Raw genomic sequence first — 21,310 nt, forward strand, 5'->3', positions numbered from 1 at the left:
CATGTCTAAGTGCAGACATCAACAGTCTGTGATCCTTGCGAACAAGTAGCTTTCACAGCAGATGAGAAAGTGGAGGCAAAAATATGTGCTGGTTTGAAGCTGCGCTCGACAGAGACATCCATTTAGAAAACCGAAACTTCGTAAGTGTTCTCAGAAGATCATCACTGATCCTATCTTGTCCTGAGTCAATTTGTTTTAGGATAATTTTTATCCATCTTTCTATCATATATCTGTATATTTTCTTTTCAAGTTTCTCTTGATCGGTCCAAAGTTCTTTTCCCGAAACGCTTCCCAACTAGAACTTTATGCGCTTCTAATTGAAGTGACTTCATCTTAAATATTTCGACATTATTATCTGTATTATAGTCTGCACCTGTTGTGTAAATTCGCATTTTATAACTTTCTCCCTGTTTTTTATTTATTTATTTTTTTTTTTAATTTATTTTAACGAATGACGGAATTAACGATGTTGAATATCTACACTATTTTTGTTTTTAGCCAATCGACGTATATTGAGAATTATTTTCCTGTGTCCTTTGAAATTAACAGGAATTTTAATAACGATTTGATTTTATTGATTTCTTCTCCAAGGTTAATTAAATGGCCCTTGGTTTTTGAAAATGAATCTACATTGAAATTTAGCATTATTTAAATTAACTTCAATTATTAAATATTAAAATTATGTATCACAGAATTTAATTACATTTTATTGTGTAAGGGACAATTATATAGATTTGAATAAGATGTCAATAAAATTAAACCATTAAAATTCTAGTTTGTTAAAGAAACACAAAAAAATAATTCCCCATACAAAATCAGTGGTATAAAAAAATAAAGGTAGTGCAAGTAATCAACACATTTATCTTGAACAGTCTGTATGTTGTATTAGTATACATTGCTTTGTTGAAGATTTAGAAATCTGATATTGTGTACGAACTTGATAGCCTCTAATTGTGGAATCATGGCAACATCCCCTGTAATTAATATATGCTTTGGTATTATATTATTATTAAGATGGAAGACAAAGATTAATGTTATGAAATGACTTTTTCTTTCTTTTTTCTTAGAACTTTGATGAAATTCCATTCGTTGAGAGAGGTAGAGAAGGGTACTACGGAGGCTCAGTAGCGTTAGCAGATTACTGTCCTTACATTCAAGAATTCACGTGGAGGTCTCGAAATGTAGTGGTTAGAGGATCTCACTGCCAATACGAAGATAATAATCCTCGTAAGTATATTTTTTTTAATGTCTTCTCTTATGTCTCTGTAACATTCTAAAAACTTATTTATTTTATTTTGTATTTTTATATACATAAAATGCATACAGCGTTCATTTTTTTCAAAGCATTTATTGCCGCATTAAAGAAACGTCGTTATATTGAAGTGTATATATTATACATGTGACTTATTTTGTATACTAATATTATGCATTATATGTTTCAGAGACATTGTCGGACACGAGCTAGTGTAGTCCCATCAGGGGTGTACCCTCCGGGAGGGAGAACTGTATCCCCCCAAAAAATACTTCCTAACGTAATGTACATTTGTGCACTTTCTTAATAAAACTATACTTGTTTAACAGGGAAAAAATGATTGATGTACCATGAACATTTGATCTTACACTTCATCTGTACTCCTTCTCTTACAAAAACAATCTAGTTCTATCACTTTTTTTTCTGAAAATATGAGTGGAAGTATTTTACAATTACTTATCGGGTACAGAATAATACCCATTCAATATTACGTAGATATAGTCTTGAGTATTCCCCCCCCCCCCACAACAACAACAAAAAAAAAAAAAAAAACAAAAAAAAAACACTTTGAACTCCTTCAACAAAGTTTTTTGGGGTTCGCACCTAAGTTCCATGCATAACTTTCGGGGATAGTTTTGGTCTTAAAATTTATTTTATGATGCTATTTTAGCATAGGCTTAATGTTCTACAATTTTTAAAAAATAGTAATAACAATAACATTTTTACAATGGTACTAGTGTATAATGAAAAAAAAGTGTCCGAAGAAGACACACACTGCTTATCAAGCGATCCGATTAAGCTGAACTAAATTACATGCGTGAGGGTAAATCCTCATGCGTAGTTTTCGAGATCAAATTTATATGGCGCTAAAAGATGTCGTTCATAGCCAACAATAATAGACTCAATAACACGCCACTTATTAGAGTAAAACTGATGTTAAAAGATGCCTCATCAAACCTTTCATTATGGCACAAGCTAGAGGACAATAAGTTCTATGCTTAATGAGATATAGATATAATAACCTGAAATTATCATTAACTCTTAAAACTTTAGATTTAATTATCTTTCAGTTAATGTTTTTAGAATTGTAACACTTGCGGTAAATAAATAAATATGCTGCTTATGCTCGAAATTGTTGTGTTAAAGCAAATAATAATTATTACGAAGTTAGCAAGGGAAATTAAAGATTTAGTATCAACTGAGCAGAATCCTTTGTGTAGGCCTTGTGCAATTACGAGAGATAAGCAGTACTTCTTCCAGTAAACTTTTTTTTTTTTTTTTTTTTTTTTTTTTTTTTGTAAGAGAGTAAGGCAGACAGGCTTAAAAGTAGCAAGGAGTAATTTTGTATGTAATGCCCATTTAGCGTTATCGACGACAGAATAAAAAGGTAGAAGGTCGTGATGTAACAGGAGTGGGGTCGTAGCAGTTATATTGAAGTAATTTAGAAGATGTCCTTAACGATGCCTCATTCACTTAAAAGCTTCAGATACTAACAAATTATGATTCCGTCGTTCTATCTTCAATGTACCATGAGAAAATGAAGCATTCAGAACTAATCTATGCTAAGAAGTGGTGAAAATAGGGCTTTAATGATGTGAAAATAAAGATGAAAAATAAGATAAAAGAACTTTCTTTGTATTAAGTGACTAATAGAGTATACACGTATCACGTTCTGCATGTTCTTCTCGACCAATTGGTTTAATCGTTCGGAAGCTAATGGGTGTGTTTCATAAGATAAGAATTTTTGTAGAGGACAACATATGCTAATTGAAGTATTATTATTATTATTATTATTATTATTATTATTATTATTATTATTATTATTATTATTATTATTTATTTATTTATTTATTTATTTATTTATTTATTTTATTTTATTTTATTTTTTATTATTTTTATATTTTTATTTTATTTTTTAAAAATTTTATTGAGTTAAATATATTTTGTTAATTATATGCATCAATGCACTGAGCAAACAGACACACAAATACAGAAACAGTAATTGAAATACAAAATAATAAGCTACATAATGTAGATAAGTAGGAAAAACACGAATAGGATATTTTGCATATACACAGAAAAAACTGAAAACAATAATAAATATTTAGTATACTGCTTAGAATAATGAATTTGAAAATATACAGGCTATTCTCGTATATACACAGAAAATACACGAAACAATAACAGAAAAGAATATGAAAGTCGAAAAACGAACAATAACAGGAAATACAGGAATTTTTATTTTTTATATTTTTATTTTATTTTTATTTTTTTTTGTTTTTTATATTTTTATTTTATTTTTATTTTTTTATTTTTTATATTTTTATTTTTTATATTTTTATTTTTTATTTTTTATATTTTTATTTTTTATTTATTTTTTTTTTTTTTTAATTTGAATGATTATTATGCTACTGATACTCGATTTCACGTTGCAGAAGCAGAGAAGAATTTTGCGTTGGAAAGTTACGGTCCGAATTCCAAGTGTTTTTATCACACGAAACAAATGTGGGAAGAGCGATCGTGTCGGCAAGTACGGCAGTGGCAGCATTGGGGCTCTGGCTGCTATGAATTTCAGTGTGTCGCTGGAAGACTACATATCAAAGTAAGTTGCAACTGTGAGACTGTTTTTTTCCTAAGTACTACATGTGCTTCTTCAGTCACTAGTAGTTCTATCAGTGAGAAACAGTAAAATTTAAATACATAAAAGGTATTCATTTTCCCCAAAATTTAACATTGTCTGGATATGAGAAGAAACATTGTTCTGTTTCCCCAAAATTGTAACTAAGCCGTTTTCCCATAGTTGAAACATAGGTGATTCGCTTTCTCGCACTCGTAAACGGTAGATAAACTTCATTTCATCATGATTAATAGATCCCCTAAACAGGTGTTCCAAGTCGAGATCTAACTAAATTCCTTCCTCGTATTCATAGACAGTATTAACGCGTTTCATAATGTTCAGATAGACAAAAACGTCTAACATTCATTAAAACTTGTTATCATATAGAGTTTCGAGGCATAACTCGTCTCTTCGTCCGTGTGACTGGTAAAGTCGCGCTGCTAGACGTGTTACATGTTGAATAACACTAGTTAACAAATTTAAACTTTTTGTTTGTTACATGAGAAAAATCACCTGATCTCAAAGGAACTTTTTGCTCTGAATTCGAATATGCACTCGGTTTCTCTCCATCACGTACAGTTTTCCCGTAACAGAGGGATTTTGGGGAAATTCCCTCAAAAATTTCCCTTTTTCAGATATTTTATTCCCCTAGCTCCTGTCCCCTTACATATAGTAACATAGAAATTATACCTAAGTATACCTTGATTTATATTTAATAAAGCCTAAAAGTTTCGCAAAAATCGCTTTGTTCTTTCTAGATAAATAATTATATTTGTATGTATACTGTGTGCACTGTTTATTGCACCTGATAGTAATGCTTTCAGATCTCCTGAGTTGGGGTAAAAACGATTTGCTTTATTACTACAAACACAGACATAAAAATGAATATTTACAATAGTCAACAACACACTTGTATTGCTCTCTGTAAATTAGAAACGTGTATAAAAATAGAATGTACTTCCAACGTATATTTTTTTTAAACGTACAGTATATGTATATCTTAATACATATATATACAATTCTCCAAGTTTTTTCGTTTTGTTCATGAAATGGTTATCAATATTTGTTATCAAATGTAACAGAATGCAAAAGAAAGAAAGAATGGAATACAGACTCATTGTTGACAACAATGAACTAATGCAGTCTGAATTTTCCACTACGGTATCGTTTCCCCCCTCCCCCGCGCATTTCTTTCTTTCTTGTGTTCTTGACACCTGGTGAGGGAGTTTTGTACATTTTTATATTGACGTGTGGTTTAACACTACTTCACTTTCAAAGTTGTCTTTGCTGCTAAGAGTGCTTTCATGTTTGATCTTAACGGCATTATACCCAACTAAGACCAGGAGTTTAGTTTGTGATCAGTACAATGGCGTCAAGAGGACGGCGTTCGTGTGTTAACTCACCAAATAGTTTTTGTTATGTGTGTGGCCAGTTTGTAGTTAAAGGACAGTGTAGATCCATTACGCCATCGGTGAAACTAGCATATTATATATATTTCGGATGTCGTGTGGGAGATCAGGACAAAACTTGGGCACCCAACATAATTTGTGCGTCGTGCTACGTCACTTTACTTGCATGGGCCAAAGGGAAACGGAGGTTCATGAAATTTGCTGTACCAATGGTGTGGAGAGAACCCACCAACCATCTGGATGATTGTTATTTTTGTCTCACAGTAGTTAAGGGACATTCTAAAAAAAGCAAATACACAATAAGTTATCCCAACGTTAAATCCGCAATTAGACCTATTCCGCACGGGGATGAACTTCCACTTCCCGAGCCCCCTACCAACTTGGAAGAGATATGGCCAAAAGACTCTGATGATGATCATGACCTTGATGAACCATCGACATCAACATGTACATCCAAGGATCCAACGTTCATCCCTGACTGTGTTCGCGAGCCACATTTCATCCGGCAATGTGAACTTAATGACTTAGTCCGTGATTTGCACCTGACAAAACAAGAGGCGGAACTTCTGGGATCAAGGCTCCAGCAGTGGAACTTATTGGATGCAGAAACGAACATATCAGTGTACAGGAAAATGCATGTTCAATTTTCAAGCTATTTCTCAATGCAAGATAATGTGTGCGTATGTACGGATATAAATGGGTTGATGGAGAAGCTAGGAATTCCTTACGTTCCAGAAGAATGGAGGTTATTTATCGACGCGTCAAAGGTCAGCCTTAAAGCTGTCCTTTTACATAATGGAAATAAAAAACCTTCTATACCACTTGCGCACTCAGTGAAGATTAAGGAATCCTATGACACCATGTCAACTTTGCTAAATCTTATAAATTACAAGGACCATTGTTGGCAAATATGTTGTGATCTCAAGGTAGTTGGTATTTTATTAGGACTGCAGTGCGGTTACACGAAGTACCAATGTTTTTTATGTTTATGGGATAGCCGAGCTGATGACAAACATTATGAAGTGAAGGAATGGGAACCTAGAGTGAATTACGTACCTGGAGAATGCAACGTCAAATACGCTCCTTTGGTAGATCCTAATACGATATTACTACCGCCACTTCATATCAAGTTAGGACTTATGAAAAACTTTGTCAAAGCCATGGACACATCTGGTGAAGGTTTCGAGTATTTGCGAAATAAGTTCCCTAACCTGAGTGATGCTAAGATTTCAGCGGGAGTGTTTATTGGTCCCCAAATTAGGAAATTAATGCTTGATGATAGCTTTGACAGCAAGTTAAACAGTGCTGAGCTAGCTGCCTGGACAGCATTTAAGTGTGTTGTGCGCAACTTTCTGGGCAATAACAAAGCTGAGAGTTACACAGAAATCGTACAGGACATGATACAGAAATACAAAGAGTTGGGTTGTAGGATGTCTTTAAAAATCCACTTTTTGCACTCCCACCTCAGCTTCTTTCCTGCTAACCTAGGTGCTCTCAGCGACGAACAGGGGGAAGATTCCACCAAGATATAATGGCAATGGAGAAGAGGTACACCTTGTCTCAAAAAGGTTGAGCGCATTCTTTATTGGTATTTTGAGGCAAAAATTTTCTAAGTCCAGCTTCGGGTATCTTCGGGAAAAAGTAAGCCAGGTTCAAACCTCCAAGCCAGCCTTTGCAATCGGGAAAAAGTTTGCAGATGTGTTTTTCTTCTTTTAAATATAATAAGACTTGTTACCAAGTGTTTAAAAAAGCAACATTGATTGAAATACTTAATGATACAATATTTCGAAACCTTTTTTTTTTAATGTTAGCACATGCTTGTTTGTCATTTAGCTCTCCATACGTAATGGAACATTTAAATACGTTAAGGAATCTTTCCATATGTAAAAGAATGCTCAAAGTTAAGAAATAGAACATAATTATCGCCTGAGTACTAAAATAAAAGTCAAAGTAGAACAGAAACAGCGTTTGTAATGGATATGAATGTCATAATTATCTTGAGATCCGTTATACCTCGCTAGAAGGTTGTGTTAGCTCATTGGTAAGCTGTCGGATTTGAAATCATAAGGTTGAGGGTTCGAATCCCGTCTAGGCTAATCCTTTTTTTTTAAATTATATTTTCCGCAATGCATGAAAAATTATATAAAATAATTACATTAGAATACATAAGTTGTGTATATATAACATAATCATTGCAGAACATAGTAATTATTATGTTTAAAATATAACATCTGAGATAATTTTCACAGTAGGTCGGTATTATATATGAGGATGTAAATACAAGTTAGGAAAATCATTTAATAGCAATAAATAAGTTATGTAGTGTATTTATTTGCATCTATTTGTCATACAGATGTAACTTCTCAATATTCTCATTACAGCATGTCATTTACATTCGTGAAATACAATATATTCCTACGGATATAGAAAGTGTATAAACAGAGTATCCAAAGTCGTATCCTGCTTCAAGATACATAACTTTTCCCGATCCCCTTAACGTCACGGAAAGAAACACAAATTCTCTTTAGAACGGAATGTCGTTACTTAGAGTCTCATTCGTATACGTTGAATATGCTTTTGTATATTCATCTCTCTCTCTCTCTCTCTCTCTCTCTCTCTCTTTCGCTTTGTTTATGTGTGTGTGAATGTGTGTTGCGGAATATCCCAAGTTGAATACAACATTTGCCAATGAGGATCATTGTCATCGAATACCAGAAATTGAAAATCGTGTTTCTTCAGATTGGGTTTGCGTGTTCATGTTAGCTCACTGGTAGAGTACGGACTTGCCAATAAAGAGGTCTTGAGTTCAAAGCCTACAGCTAATTATCATTCTTTTGTTGGTAGGATTGCACAGAAATCGGATACAAGGAGTGGTTTACTTCTAGAAATATTTTCAGAAGCGTTTAGGTAGCCCTGAAAAGGGCTGTTTTCGGGAGTTAAGGCTGGGACATTAATATTGTGTCCAAGACCCTTCTGAATTTATTACACGCTCCATTCTTCTGGGCATGGAATCTATTACATGGGTGACAAATCTATCTCCTTCCCCTACCTCCAGCCATGCTTCGGAAACAAGATGCCACAGGTCATCCTGAGTTCTTGGTGGATCTGCCTCAGGCCAACTTTCCCTTAGAGTACGCTTCACTTCTGCCCACATATTTTCCATGAGATTGAGGTCTGCTCCACGAGCGGCCAGTCGATTAAATCAATCTCAGGATGCCCTGCGAACCATTCCTGAATCACGGGAAGTATGTATTGGCGACTGGTATTGCTGGAACTGAATTACACCATCAGGCTGAAATACTCGTACAGATAGCACCATGATATTACTGATAATGTCTAAGTACTGAGCATTGTCCAGATGTCCTTCAATTCTATGAAGCTGTCCTGCTCCGCGACTGGAAATCCACCCCAACATAAAATAGATACATGGCCACTGCGATTGCAAGCAGCCACATATCCATGGTCATATCGGGTGCCTCTCGGACGATACACAAAACGGCGTCCCTCCTTTGATGTTGTGAATATGGATTCATCTGAGAAAACTACGTTTTCCCAATTGAGACCCACATTCGCCTGTGCAAACGCGAGACGGTAAATTTTGTGGTCGCCTGAGAGTTTTTCCTTCACGGCAGCAACACGGCCACGTAACCCAGCATGACGAAGCCTTCGCAGAGCTGTATGCTTACTACCAGGAAAGAGAGAAACTTCCCTTAGCTGTCTAGACGTCCTTAGTGGGTCTAACCGGGCTTCGTTTACTAATCTCGCATCTTGGGCTTCGGTTGACACATGCGGACGACCAGGAGATCGTAAATTATCAGTCTGACCTGTAGCACCATATTTCCGAATCCATCGCCTTCCTGTAGAGGCCGGGACACCTACTCGCCTGCTAGCTGCAGTTGCAGAATAACCTTCCAACTCCCATAAAGTAATTACTGCTGTACGTCTATCCATAGTTACCAATGTTCTGAGCTGTGAGAAGGAAGCAATAGGTAAAAGCTAGTACCTGACGTGTGATTGGTTACTTGCACGACACGCCTATTGTGGGGAACAGCGTTGCCAGATCTAGCATAATGATGCTAGATCTAGCATAATTTGCATGTCTCTAGCATCTAGCATCTTGCTTTTAGCATCCTGCCCAAATCTAGCACAATTTCAGCAAGTTTATCAAAAAGCCGTAAAACCTGGAGATGAGAAAGAAGTTGGTCGTGGGAAGAAAAAGAACGGCAGAAATGTATCCTCTTCCATTCATTCATACAGTCGGTAAACCATACAGGCAGTCTTATTTTTCGAAGTAAGTTCGAAACGTCTTTGGGCTTTTTTGTGGCTCCACCCAGGGTTTTCTAATCCTTTAACTCCGACGCATGAGCGGAGCTATGGGGGCCATTCTCCCCCCAACTTTTTGACAACTTCACCATCTTTATTTCTGACTTCATGATCATATTTATTCCTGAAATGACAGCTCCGAGACCGACCAAAAATCTTCCCCCCCCCCCCCAACAGACGATTCCCAACTCCGCTTATGCTGCGAAGTAATTTTCTTTCAAAATATGTAAACAAAAACTTTGCATTCATTTATACGACATATACGCCATTGAATCTGGCAACGACTGCATTAATTTAGTTGAGTTAAAATTTTGGTGCGTGAAGTATTGAGTTCTATCCATGCATTCTTGCTCTCTGTGTATTTTAAGTTACGTTATCGTATCTCAACTTCGTTTTTTTAAACTCCTGAATTAGTAATTATGAGGATCTAGCATAATTTGACCGAATCTAGCATAAGTTCGATCAGGTTTTGGAATAATTTCGAGCTGTGAGTCTGGCAACGCTGGTGGGGAACGACTTGGTCAACGACTCGCGAAAGAAATCTGAAAATGGTGCGCCGTAATAATAATATTAAAAACAGTTTTTATAAAGGAATATTAATACATACGAAAAGCTGTTTAAAGAATGAATTGTTATACTGACTTTACACGTATAAAAACATATACCATATACCAAACAGATTGAGCGATATGATGATAGCTGTTTTGAGACAAACACTTTCGAAGTCCAACTTCGGGTATCTTCGGAAAACAGTAAACTAAAGCTGCTGGTTCGAACCTCCAAAGCCAACCTTAGTAATCGGGAAACGATGTACAGATATGTTTTTCCTTCTGTTAAATATAATAAGACATGTTCAAATGGTATTAAGTGTAGAAAAAAGTAACATTGAAATACTTAATGATACAATATTTCGAGACTATGTATTCACACTCTCGTTTCGTCATTGTGATTTCCATACGGAAAAAAGCATTTACGTATGAGCTCAGTTATATTTCAGAAGCAGCTTCCGAAAAGCGGTCATATTAGCTCAGTGGTACACCACCGAGCGCTTAAATCGTGAGTTCGATACCCGTTCAGGTGAAATTCTTTTATGATATTTTACTTTCCTCAATGCATGAAAATTATGTAAAATAGTTACATTACAATTCATCAGTTGTATATATCAGTTGAATATATATATTCATATCATCAGTTGTATATATCAGTTGAATATATATATTCATATCATTTCACGACATAAGTAATTCTTATCTTTAAAATATAACATCTGAGGTATTGACAGAACGTCGGTGTGTTATGTGTGAATATTGAATACAAATTTAAAAAATCGTGTAATAGCAATAAATAAGTTATGTAATGTATTTATTTGCAGCTACTTTCATCGCAGATAACTTCTCAATATTCGCATTACAGCATTTAGGTAGAGCATATCGAAAATCGGATCGTGGTCCAAGACAAAAAACTAGCTAGCCCCAAACTGTCACGCAAGAAATTCGCGAATCGCAAAAGTAAAGTGAAGAGATTGAGAGCGGCAATTCCTTAATCGCTATCTCTCAACTCTCTCTTATCTGCATTTATACACATAAAAGTGTATGTATGTATGTTCCAACATAACTCATGCATGCCTAGAGCAGGGTTTCTCAACCTGGGAGTCGCGGCCCCTAGGGGATCGCGAAGATAGGCGGAAGAGATAAATATAGTTAGAATCTAATACCAGAAATTATTTTTAAATATTATTTTTAATTTTGTTCTGATAAGCATACTTTTATTTTTTATACACACTGTAAAGAACAATAAAAAATAAGTCTACTGAACATTTTCAAAGGGTGTAGAATTCGTGTTACTATTCGGTTCAAAGTCTCTTGTCGTCGCGAATTCTGTCGAGAAATTTGAAGCTTAAAATATACAAAACGATAATCATGCCTGTTGTTCTGTATGGTTGCGAAACATGGTCGCTTACTCTGAGGGAAGAACATAGACTGAAAGTATTTGAGAACAAGATCCTTAGACGAATATTCGGACCCAAGAGGAACGGGAATGGGGAATGGCGGAAACTTCATAACGAGGAACTACATAATTTATACGGTTTACCCAACATTGTTAGGGTCGCCAAGTCTAGAAGGCTTAGGTGGGCAGGTCATGTAGCTAGAATGGAAGAAAGTAGAAACGCTTTCAAAATCTTGACTGGAAGACCAATCGGAAAACGACCATTAGGAAGACCTAGGCGCAGATGGGAGGACAATATTAAGATGGATCTCGCTGAGATAAGAATACAAAGTAGAAACTGGATCCAATTGGCTAAGGATAGAAGTCAGTGTAGAGCTTTTGTGAACGCGGCATTGAACCTCCGGGTTCCATACGCCATAGAGTTAGTTAGTTAGTAGAGTTGTTTAAAAATGAATTTAAATCAAAGAGGTATGATATAAAACTAATGAGAACTGTATATAGAAATACTAGAAAAATACACATGCAACAAAACCTGCACATTGAAATACAATTAAAATTAAAACCTAATGAGATACCTAAGCATGGTGTAATTTCACTAGTGCAGCAATGTCCGGTTCAATCTTCATGACGAACATTATCAAACCATTTTCAACTGATAAGCGATTTCTTATCTTTGTTTTAATGTTTACCATAAAAAAACACACTTTCGCACAAGTACGATATAGCAAATGGAATTATTACTTTTAAAGCAGCAATCCCCAGACCAGGATATTCTTCTCTCCTCATCAGGCAGAACTTGTCCAAGTCTTCGTTACAAAAAACCAGTTGCAAAGACTTGTAGCATGATCATTCTATTATTTGGTCAAGAAGTTGTGGGCTTAGATCGGATACGTTAATGGCCTCTTCAATGAAGGAGTTTAACATCCATCTTGAACCAGCACCTTCGTCATTGGGAATATAGATATTACAGTTACTGTATCCACTGTCAGTGCGGGGCGCCGAAAAAAGGGGCCACACATTTCGGAGGAAGTGTGTTACTCATGTTAGGAAAGTACATGTGCTCATGTGTAAAATAGAAGGAAAAACGTAATAAAATGTGCTCAAAATTAAGGAAAGGTAGGGCTTATTTTGAAAATGTTATTGAGCTTCGTGCCAACCATGGTGGTGCTTCGTAGCTAGTCTGTCGACGTCACTCATATATACGGTGACATCGTACTATACTCTCGCCCCGGGCACTGATTTTCCATGGCACTGTTCACTATAAACAAAAAAATGGATTCTACTATTATAGAAATAGGTATGTTAAAAATCTCACACAAGCTTATTATAAAACAAATTATAAAAGGGTCGCTGGCAAGAGCGTGTGATAAAAGGGGATCGTGATAGGAATTAGATTGAGAACCACTGGTCTAGAGTAATTTTAACCACATTTCTTATAGTTTCAAAAAGATTGCTGTCGGGTTACCTATGGTGAATGGGAGGGGGATACATATAAAAGATTGCTAGAAAATGATCGATATTAGATTCATAGTTTTCGGGGTCGCTTAGATAAATAGTGAGACTTTCAATTTCGCTTAACTCCGATTAAGCTCTCATTAGTAGGGATGGGCACGAACGACTTTTCTTTGAAACTCGACTCGACTCGAAACAGACATCTTTGAGGTCTACTCTTGGACTCGGCGCGAAAAATATCTTCCAACTCGACTCGGATTAGAGTCAAGTCGAACCAAAACGAGCCAAATCCTGTGTGTAGTCCTACCTAGACAATACATAGACAATATTTATTCTATCATCAATTATACTACTGTTACTACAAATAATAATAATAATAATAATAATAATAATAATAATAATAATAATAATAATAATAATAATAATAATAATAATAATAATAATAATAATAATTATTATTATTATTATTATTATTATTATTATTATTATTATTATTATTATTATTATTATTATTATTATTATTATTATTATTATTATTATTATTATGACAACACCGTGTACAAACATGAACAATATATGGTTAGTAAAGGAATACTAAAAGCTAGTTGACTGCCGACGTCGGTAGTCATGAACTCTACAAGGCAAAGACATCGTTCATTACTCTAAGCTGTAAGCGTCGGTGGACTACAGATGGTCAACTATTGACCTCTCGCCAGAAATTGGTGGCCCCGCAGCGACGATCCGTGGTGGCCCAAGTTCCATTTTGAAAACTTTACCACCAGCAGCAGAGACGCGATGAAACGCCAACGAACCACAAAATTACTCTCCCAAAATATGTCAAAATGCCTATATGTGTGATTTGTTTATATTTAGGTGAATCAAAAAAACACAAAACAAATACCCGGGGTGGACGCAAACTATCAATATTACGATTACTAGGCACGTGTTCTCCTGACTTCCCCACGGAAACGATCATAAAAGGCTTGGTTGTTGAAGGATAAATCATTGACGTCTTAATTTAGCCAATTACACAAACCCCTACATCTCGAGTTCTAGAAGGTGATACCGTGAACCGTTTCAGATTTATTGCTTCCTGGTGGAGTACTATCCATGAGCAAAATTTGAGCATAATAGCCGACATGCATCTTCGGTGCCTCTTATCTTTAGTACAATTTTAACCAGAGATGGTGTGGGTCAATGAAAATTTGATCCACGACCCACCAAGACCCACTATCACCCACCACCCAAATGCCCCATTGGCCCACTCTGACCCATCAACCATCGTGATCCACTCTGACCCACCACCAACTATGAACCACTCTGAACCATTGCGACCAACTCCGACCCACCAAAACCCATCGACATCAACTCTGACTGATGGCCCACGTCCTCCTCTCCATTGACTAAAGTGGTTACACTTGTAATAAAACAAGACTGTGAAATTATCACTTATCGGAGTTTGAATTTCTACCGTCAATGGCTCAAGCACCTCTCTGTTACAATACTGGTGGGTCTGACCTTTACGATATATAATGGCAAAGTGTTTCTCATCTTCCAAATTAAAATGATTTAAATTTATCATATATAATTATTTCTTTGTTGCCTTACAGACACATTTCAGTAGAAAATAGGGTGAAATTTGAAAGTTTCAAATCAAGGAAAAGTAAACCAACGTAAAAAAAAAAAAAAAAAAAAAAAAAGAGAGAAAGAGAGAGAGAAACTAATTTTCTATATAATTAAGCATGCCGTACTAATTGAAAATGCCCATGTAATTAAGTTTAGAATACAAATTTTATGGCCATTTTTCTCTAACTTTATGGCTTGATTGCCTTATGCTCGGAACGCTCCATACATTAAACACCAGCTTCAGCAATTATAAATAGAAAGCAGTGGGTATAAAATTCAAAAAGAACTTTAGTATGCATTACTCAATTTGTTTCTCAACTAATATCAATCGTTTTCGATTATTTTTACAAATCAACCCACTACCAATTTCCAATATATAGAAAATGCACCCCCGTCCCCCCGCCCATAAAAGATAATTTAAAAAAATGCCAGGACATATTTTCTTTATTTTTAATAAAGAGTTATATGTTGAATTTCAGCTCTCAGTTGAACGGCTTGTAAGATACTAAATTTTTCGCAAAAATTCGGACTTCTACTCCCCCTAAGGATATGTATTATAATGAAAGTGACACGCGTATGGTAACTTCCCAGTTGGGAATGGAGCCTGATTATATACCAAACGTCAATTCATTTGACTTTGCAATTTGACCGTGATGATTACGCAGACATAGTTACTTTCAATTTTTTATGATACATATCCTTATTTCATATGTTACAGATGATTCAAAAATATTTTTTCAAGCAGTTAGCTCCTCTAGAATCTCACAGGCTGCATCCCAAAATCCAACTCCTACTATCCTATGACAATCCAAAAGTGACTGAACTTTTTTTTATTAGGAACAAATGACAAAAGAAAAATGGAGATCTTGAAAGTAAAATGTAGAAAAGCTCGGTGCCCCCAATAACTACATATTTCTCCACCCCTTCATCCCGAACTTAAAAATAAAACTTAATTCGAATATGGTTAATTAGTGAATTTATTACAGTTAAATTCCACTCACTACATGCTACAGCTACAACTATGTAACAAAAAATAACAACTGTGAAACATGTTCTGAATTACTATTAGATTTCTTACGCTATTATTAAACATATTAGAATAGTAAAAGAGGATTGTTCGTGAAATAGTATATTTGCTCTTGATTTATAACTTTTTCATACGGAAAAAATTAAAATATTATTCAAGTTTTAAACTTTGCACTCTGCAAATATGTTGCCCTCTAGGCAATGGGACTAATGTGAAATGTGGACTAATGTGGACTAATGGGAAATGCTGCACTGTTAGCGGCGCTGAAAACTTACGATTCGATTCTAATATCGAATGATTTCGATATCTTTATGTCGCTACGTAACCACCCTGGGTGCTAATGGAAGCTTAATTGGACTTGAATTGAAAGTAGAACTATTCACCTAAGCGACCACGAAACTATAGATTCGATACTAATATCGACCCGTTTCTAGCATTTTTGATATGTATCCCGACAGTACTCTTTTTCCAGACTGTAAGAAATATAGTTAAAATTGCTCTAGATATATCAGAATTATGTTGAAATACACACATAAATCCACTTTTATATTCTGTATAAATAGAGTGAGCGAGCGAGCGAGCGAGCGATTGAGGCCGACTCAAGGCATCACCACCTCCACATTGCAAAAGCATATATCAGGAATTGAATTGAAAATCTATGTAAAGACTTTCTGCTGTGGCATGCTTCATAAGGACAATTCCAGTCTGCTCACGTGACCTTTGGGGTTCATGAATTTTTTTTGCGAGCGTTCCGACTTTGGATTCCCTGTTTATACCTTCTGTTTATGCATCGAATAACTTTTCAAGAACATAAATGACATTCTGTATTATGAATGTTGAGGATTACCCTCTATATGACAAATAGCTGCAAATAAATACACTACATGATTTATTTATTGCTATTGAACGAGTTTCTTAACTTGTATTTACATCCTCATATATAATACCGACCTACTGTGAAAATTATCTCAGATGTTATATTTTAAACATAATAATTACTATGTTCTGCAATGATTATGTTATATATACACAACTTATGTATTCTAATGTAATTATTTTATATAATTTTTCATGCATTGCGGAAAATATAATTTTAAAAAAAAGATTAGCCTAGACGGGATTCGAACCCTCAACCTTATGATTTCAAATCCGACAGCTTACCAATGAGCTAACACAACCTTCTAGCGAGGTATAACGGATCTCAAGGTAATTATGACATTCATATCCATTACAAACGCTGTTTCTGTTCTACTTTGACTTTTATTTTAGTACTCAGGCGATAATTATGTTCTATTTCTTAACTTTGAGCATTCTTTTACATATGGAAAGATTCCTTAACGTATTTAAATGTTCCATTACGTATGGAGAGCTAAATGACAAACAAGCCTGTGCTAACATTAAAAAAAAAAAAAGGTTTCGAAATATTGTATCATTAAGTATTTCAATCAATGTTGCTTTTTTAAACACTTGGTAACAAGTCTTATTATATTTAAAAGAAGAAAAACACATCTGCAAACTCTTTCCCGATTGCAAAGGCTGGCTTGGAGGTTCGAACCTGGCTTACTTTTTCCCGAAGATACCCGAAGCTGGACTTAGAAAATTATTGCCTCAAAACACCAGTAAAGAATGCGCTCAACCTTTTTGAGACAAGGTGTACCAGGGATGATGGGATCCTTCAATGATGGGGGACTATTGTTGGGGTCTTGTTAGAGAATGCAACATTTCTTACAAAAGAAGGAAGTAGTGTACGTTTTTGTAACCCAATGGAAGTTTCATATATTGTGATAGTTTTGATTGTCTTTTCATGACCTTTTGGTACATTTGTATTATTGTTTATTGTAAATTGTCACACTTGTAAATTATATTGTATTATATTTTATATATGTGTTTGTGGTAATAAAGCAAAACGTTTTACCTCAACTTAAGAGATCTGAAAGCATTACTATAAGGTGCAATAAACAGTACACACAGTATACATACAAACATATTTATTTCTCTAGAAAGAATAAAGCGATTATTACGAAACTTGGAGGGTTTGTTAAATATGAATCAAAGTATACTTAGGTATAATTTCTATGTTAGTATATGCAAGGGGACAAGATCTTGGGGTGTAAAATAAACGAAAAGGGAAATTTTTGAGGGAATTTCCCAAAAATCCCTCTGTTACGGGAAAATCGTACGTGATGGAGAAAAACCGAGTGCATATTCGAATTCAGCGCAAAAAGTTCCTTTAAGAACAGGTATTTCCTTTTATGTAACAAAACCTTTGTTAATAATTGTTTCATTGTGAACTCTGAAAATTAAATGTAAGAAATCTGATGTTCTGTAATATTCTTTCATTCTTCCAATTCCATGAACGAAAATTGCTGATGTGCACTGTACGGAAGAGTGAAAGAATCTTAAGAAAGATCAGTTCTCTTACATTTAAGCTTCAGAATTAATCACAATGAAACATTTCTTCAACATGTAATTCGCCTAGCATCGAGACTTTTACCAGTCAGACTGGCGAAGGGAGGATTGTGTATCGAAACTTGTGTGTGGCAACAATATTTTAACGCGTGTTACAACAATTCTTCACCCTTTAATATTCAATATGCATCCAATAGTATGAATGAGTAATTATCCGTTATATGATAATTCTCTATTCCATTTCCAGCATAAACTTTAATGTTACACAATTAAATAGTCAACGAAGAATTGCTCGCCATAAAGTATAGGCTAAAGTACAACAAAGAACGGGTTATGTTCCTCGTTACTAAAATTTTGTAATTTGTTCTTTGTTGAGTATATATATATTTGTCATTTTTAAGAAGGTATGTTGGTGATATTCTATAATAAGAAGCTAACTAACTCAGCAAAGTATTAATTACTTGATGCTTGAAATAAAACTACGTTTAGACGTATAATAGCACTTTTTTCAACTAAATTTTAGTCCCACTACCAGTGATGTGTATTATTCACTGAATAATTCCGACAATCAAGGCTTTCACTAAATCATTACGTAAAATACAGTTATCAACAGATGGAAATACAAATTACGCATAAGGGCTTGATCGGAAATAATTCTTAAGTTCCTCTTTTTACGCAACTATATTATAAATAAATAAAGATATTTTACATTTTGTTTGCAGTGTCATTTCATTTTTGCGCTAAATTTTAATTACTGCTGAGATCTTTGTCCAGGACAAGCAAATTTAACCTAAAGAGGAGTATCTGTACTCACCAGCATACAGAAAAAATACAGTAAGGATGTAATATGAGGAAATTCAAAATTTGATTTCAGAAATTTCGTTCCCTCGACAAAGCTCACATCAGTAAATAGGAAAAATATAGGGCACAAATAAAACTACAACCATCAGAGAGTTAAAATATCTTTATTTTAATTATTTATTTCCTCCTTTGTCCACATAGCAAAAGACAAATGTATAGGCAAAATGTTACTTGCTTTTTGTCTACAGCGAGTAACATCCTGCATACACAATTGTGCCTGTTGTAGTACAGCTTTCCGACCAACCCCTAAAAAAATTATACAATATACACCATGTATATCGAGAAAGTTCGCGTTTTCTCATGAAAAGAACATGGTATGCATTATACGCGTATTTACATTGTGTAACACAATTTTCAGCTTAACAAAAAAACTGTTGGTACAAATTTATATTTACAAAGAATAAAGATGTGTTTATATAATTTAAAACTGATCGGATTTCAAGAAACACATGACGTGAAACGTGTTCCTGCCAAACATTAAGTAGATGTGTTCATTCTTATTTATTTGGAACGGATGTACAACAAATACTAGAGTATGTAATTGATGCAAGATATACGTTTTTTTTATTTTTTTTTAATAGTGTGTTCGTAGATGAAGTAATTCGTATAGTCAATCAGGAACAGACTTATTTTACATCATTAGAAAGCATGTTTCTGACTGAAATCGTGCTCTGAAGTGTTTTTGAATTGTTACATGGGTAACAATTTCATATGGTATTTTTATTACCTATGTTTGTAAATTCAGTTCTTTATATACTTCAATAATATTGAAAAAGAGCTCTGATGAACTTTAAGCACATTAGGTGAGTCAAAAGCGATTAAGAAGATAATTTAGTGTATTTTTATGTACAATAATGAATGCCTATTTTAATATTTATGAATTTATATAATATCTTTACTGTAAGAAATATATATTTTTTTACAGGTTGATAATCATACATATACTTGCTATTATCCTAGTCAGGTGATAGAAATTAGAATAATTGCAAACAATTGGCTTCACAAGGGAGCGTTATTGTGTCCGTCGTGTGAAGAAATTTGTCAGGTAAGTATTTAAAAAAATGATAGTAACAGTATAAAATGATTCCTCTAATCATTACTATATAAACATGTTTGTCCACAACAGAATTAAATATTAAATTAGTTTAGCCCTAAATCTGATGTATTCATTGCGGACAGCGTAAAAAACTGCGAGTAAATCACAGAAGTTAGATATAAACATTATTAGATGTGAATTGTTTCTGCTTCTACTTTCGGCAAAGGCAGTTTATTAATACCTTGTTTCTTTCTGTAAACTACTGTATTACGCGGTACTTGCAAGAGATTTCCGGTCTGGCACAAATACCACGCCAGTGGTAATAATCCGTTCGTGGCATATAATGCCATCTATGGAATAAATAATGAATCAGTTTCAACTGTGTAACTGCGTCAGTTCGTTGGAGGCAGCTATTTGAATCAGTGGCCGTGCATTGAGCTCACATACTGTATGACAATGATCCAGTCTACACGGCACTATTGTCAAGGCTACAGAGAAAGACTGTGGCTTCGAGGAATTTAAGGATGTTTTTAACAGTCATGTTTACTCATGTTTTTAATAATTTGTAAATCTATCTTTTATTTATTGCGTCTAATGAAGAACATACTGTTTGTTCCATATATATTACTATTTTTTTTCTTCTTTTAAGGGGGTAGACTACTAAATATTTTGGAAAAATTATTATTATTGTCTTTTGCCCGTTTTTCGTAAGTAGAAAGAGGTAATAAAATGTAACTTACCACAGTAATAGATAATGCTATTCTACACCCGAAAATACGAATCGAAAAAATTTTCAGTGTTGCCATCCATAGAAATTACAGTGTGACCAGAATTTGAATTACTCAAAAATCTATGTAAAGACAGCGATTAGAAAAATGAACTCAACGGTAATTGATGACTTATCATGCTGTCTATGTTCCTTGTTTACTACTTTTTAAATAATGTTTCTATTTATTTTGTAATTACTTATTTATTTTGTAATAATTTATATAAGGTTTATAAAATAAATAGAAATATTATTTAAAAAGTAGTAAACAAGGAACATAGACAGCATGATAAGTCATCAATTACCGTTGAGTTCCTTTTTCTAATCGCTGCCTTTACCTAGATTTTTGAGTAATTCAAATTCTGGTCACACTGTAATTTCTATGGATGGCAACACTGAAATTTCTTCCGATTCATATTTTCGAGTGTAGAATAACATTATCTATTATTGTGGTAACTTACATTTTATTACCTCTTTCCACTTACGAAAAACGGGCAAAAGAAAAAATATTAGTTTTTCAAAAATATTTAGTAGTTTGCAGCCTTAAGAGAAAATCAACGCAGTTCTTTCACAACAAAATTTTCT

The 21,310-nt window shown here is 34.4% G+C and overlaps 1 protein-coding gene across 1 annotated transcript in view; it reads left to right on the forward strand.

The window, feature by feature from the left end:
- Positions 1-21,310, forward strand: part of Invadolysin (leishmanolysin-like peptidase, invadolysin) — a 390,958-nt gene that overhangs the window by 359,381 nt on the left and 10,267 nt on the right. The window contains exons 11-13 of the mRNA XM_081735983.1: positions 1,068-1,227; positions 3,688-3,854; positions 19,849-19,968. Of these exons, the coding sequence (XP_081592109.1) occupies positions 1,068-1,227; positions 3,688-3,854; positions 19,849-19,968 (447 nt within the window). The remainder of the gene's footprint in view (positions 1-1,067; positions 1,228-3,687; positions 3,855-19,848; positions 19,969-21,310) is intronic.

Source organism: Thermobia domestica, chromosome 13 (genome assembly GCF_964235325.1).
Source record: "Thermobia domestica chromosome 13, izTheDome1.hap1.1, whole genome shotgun sequence".
NCBI lineage: Eukaryota > Metazoa > Arthropoda > Insecta > Zygentoma > Lepismatidae > Thermobia > Thermobia domestica.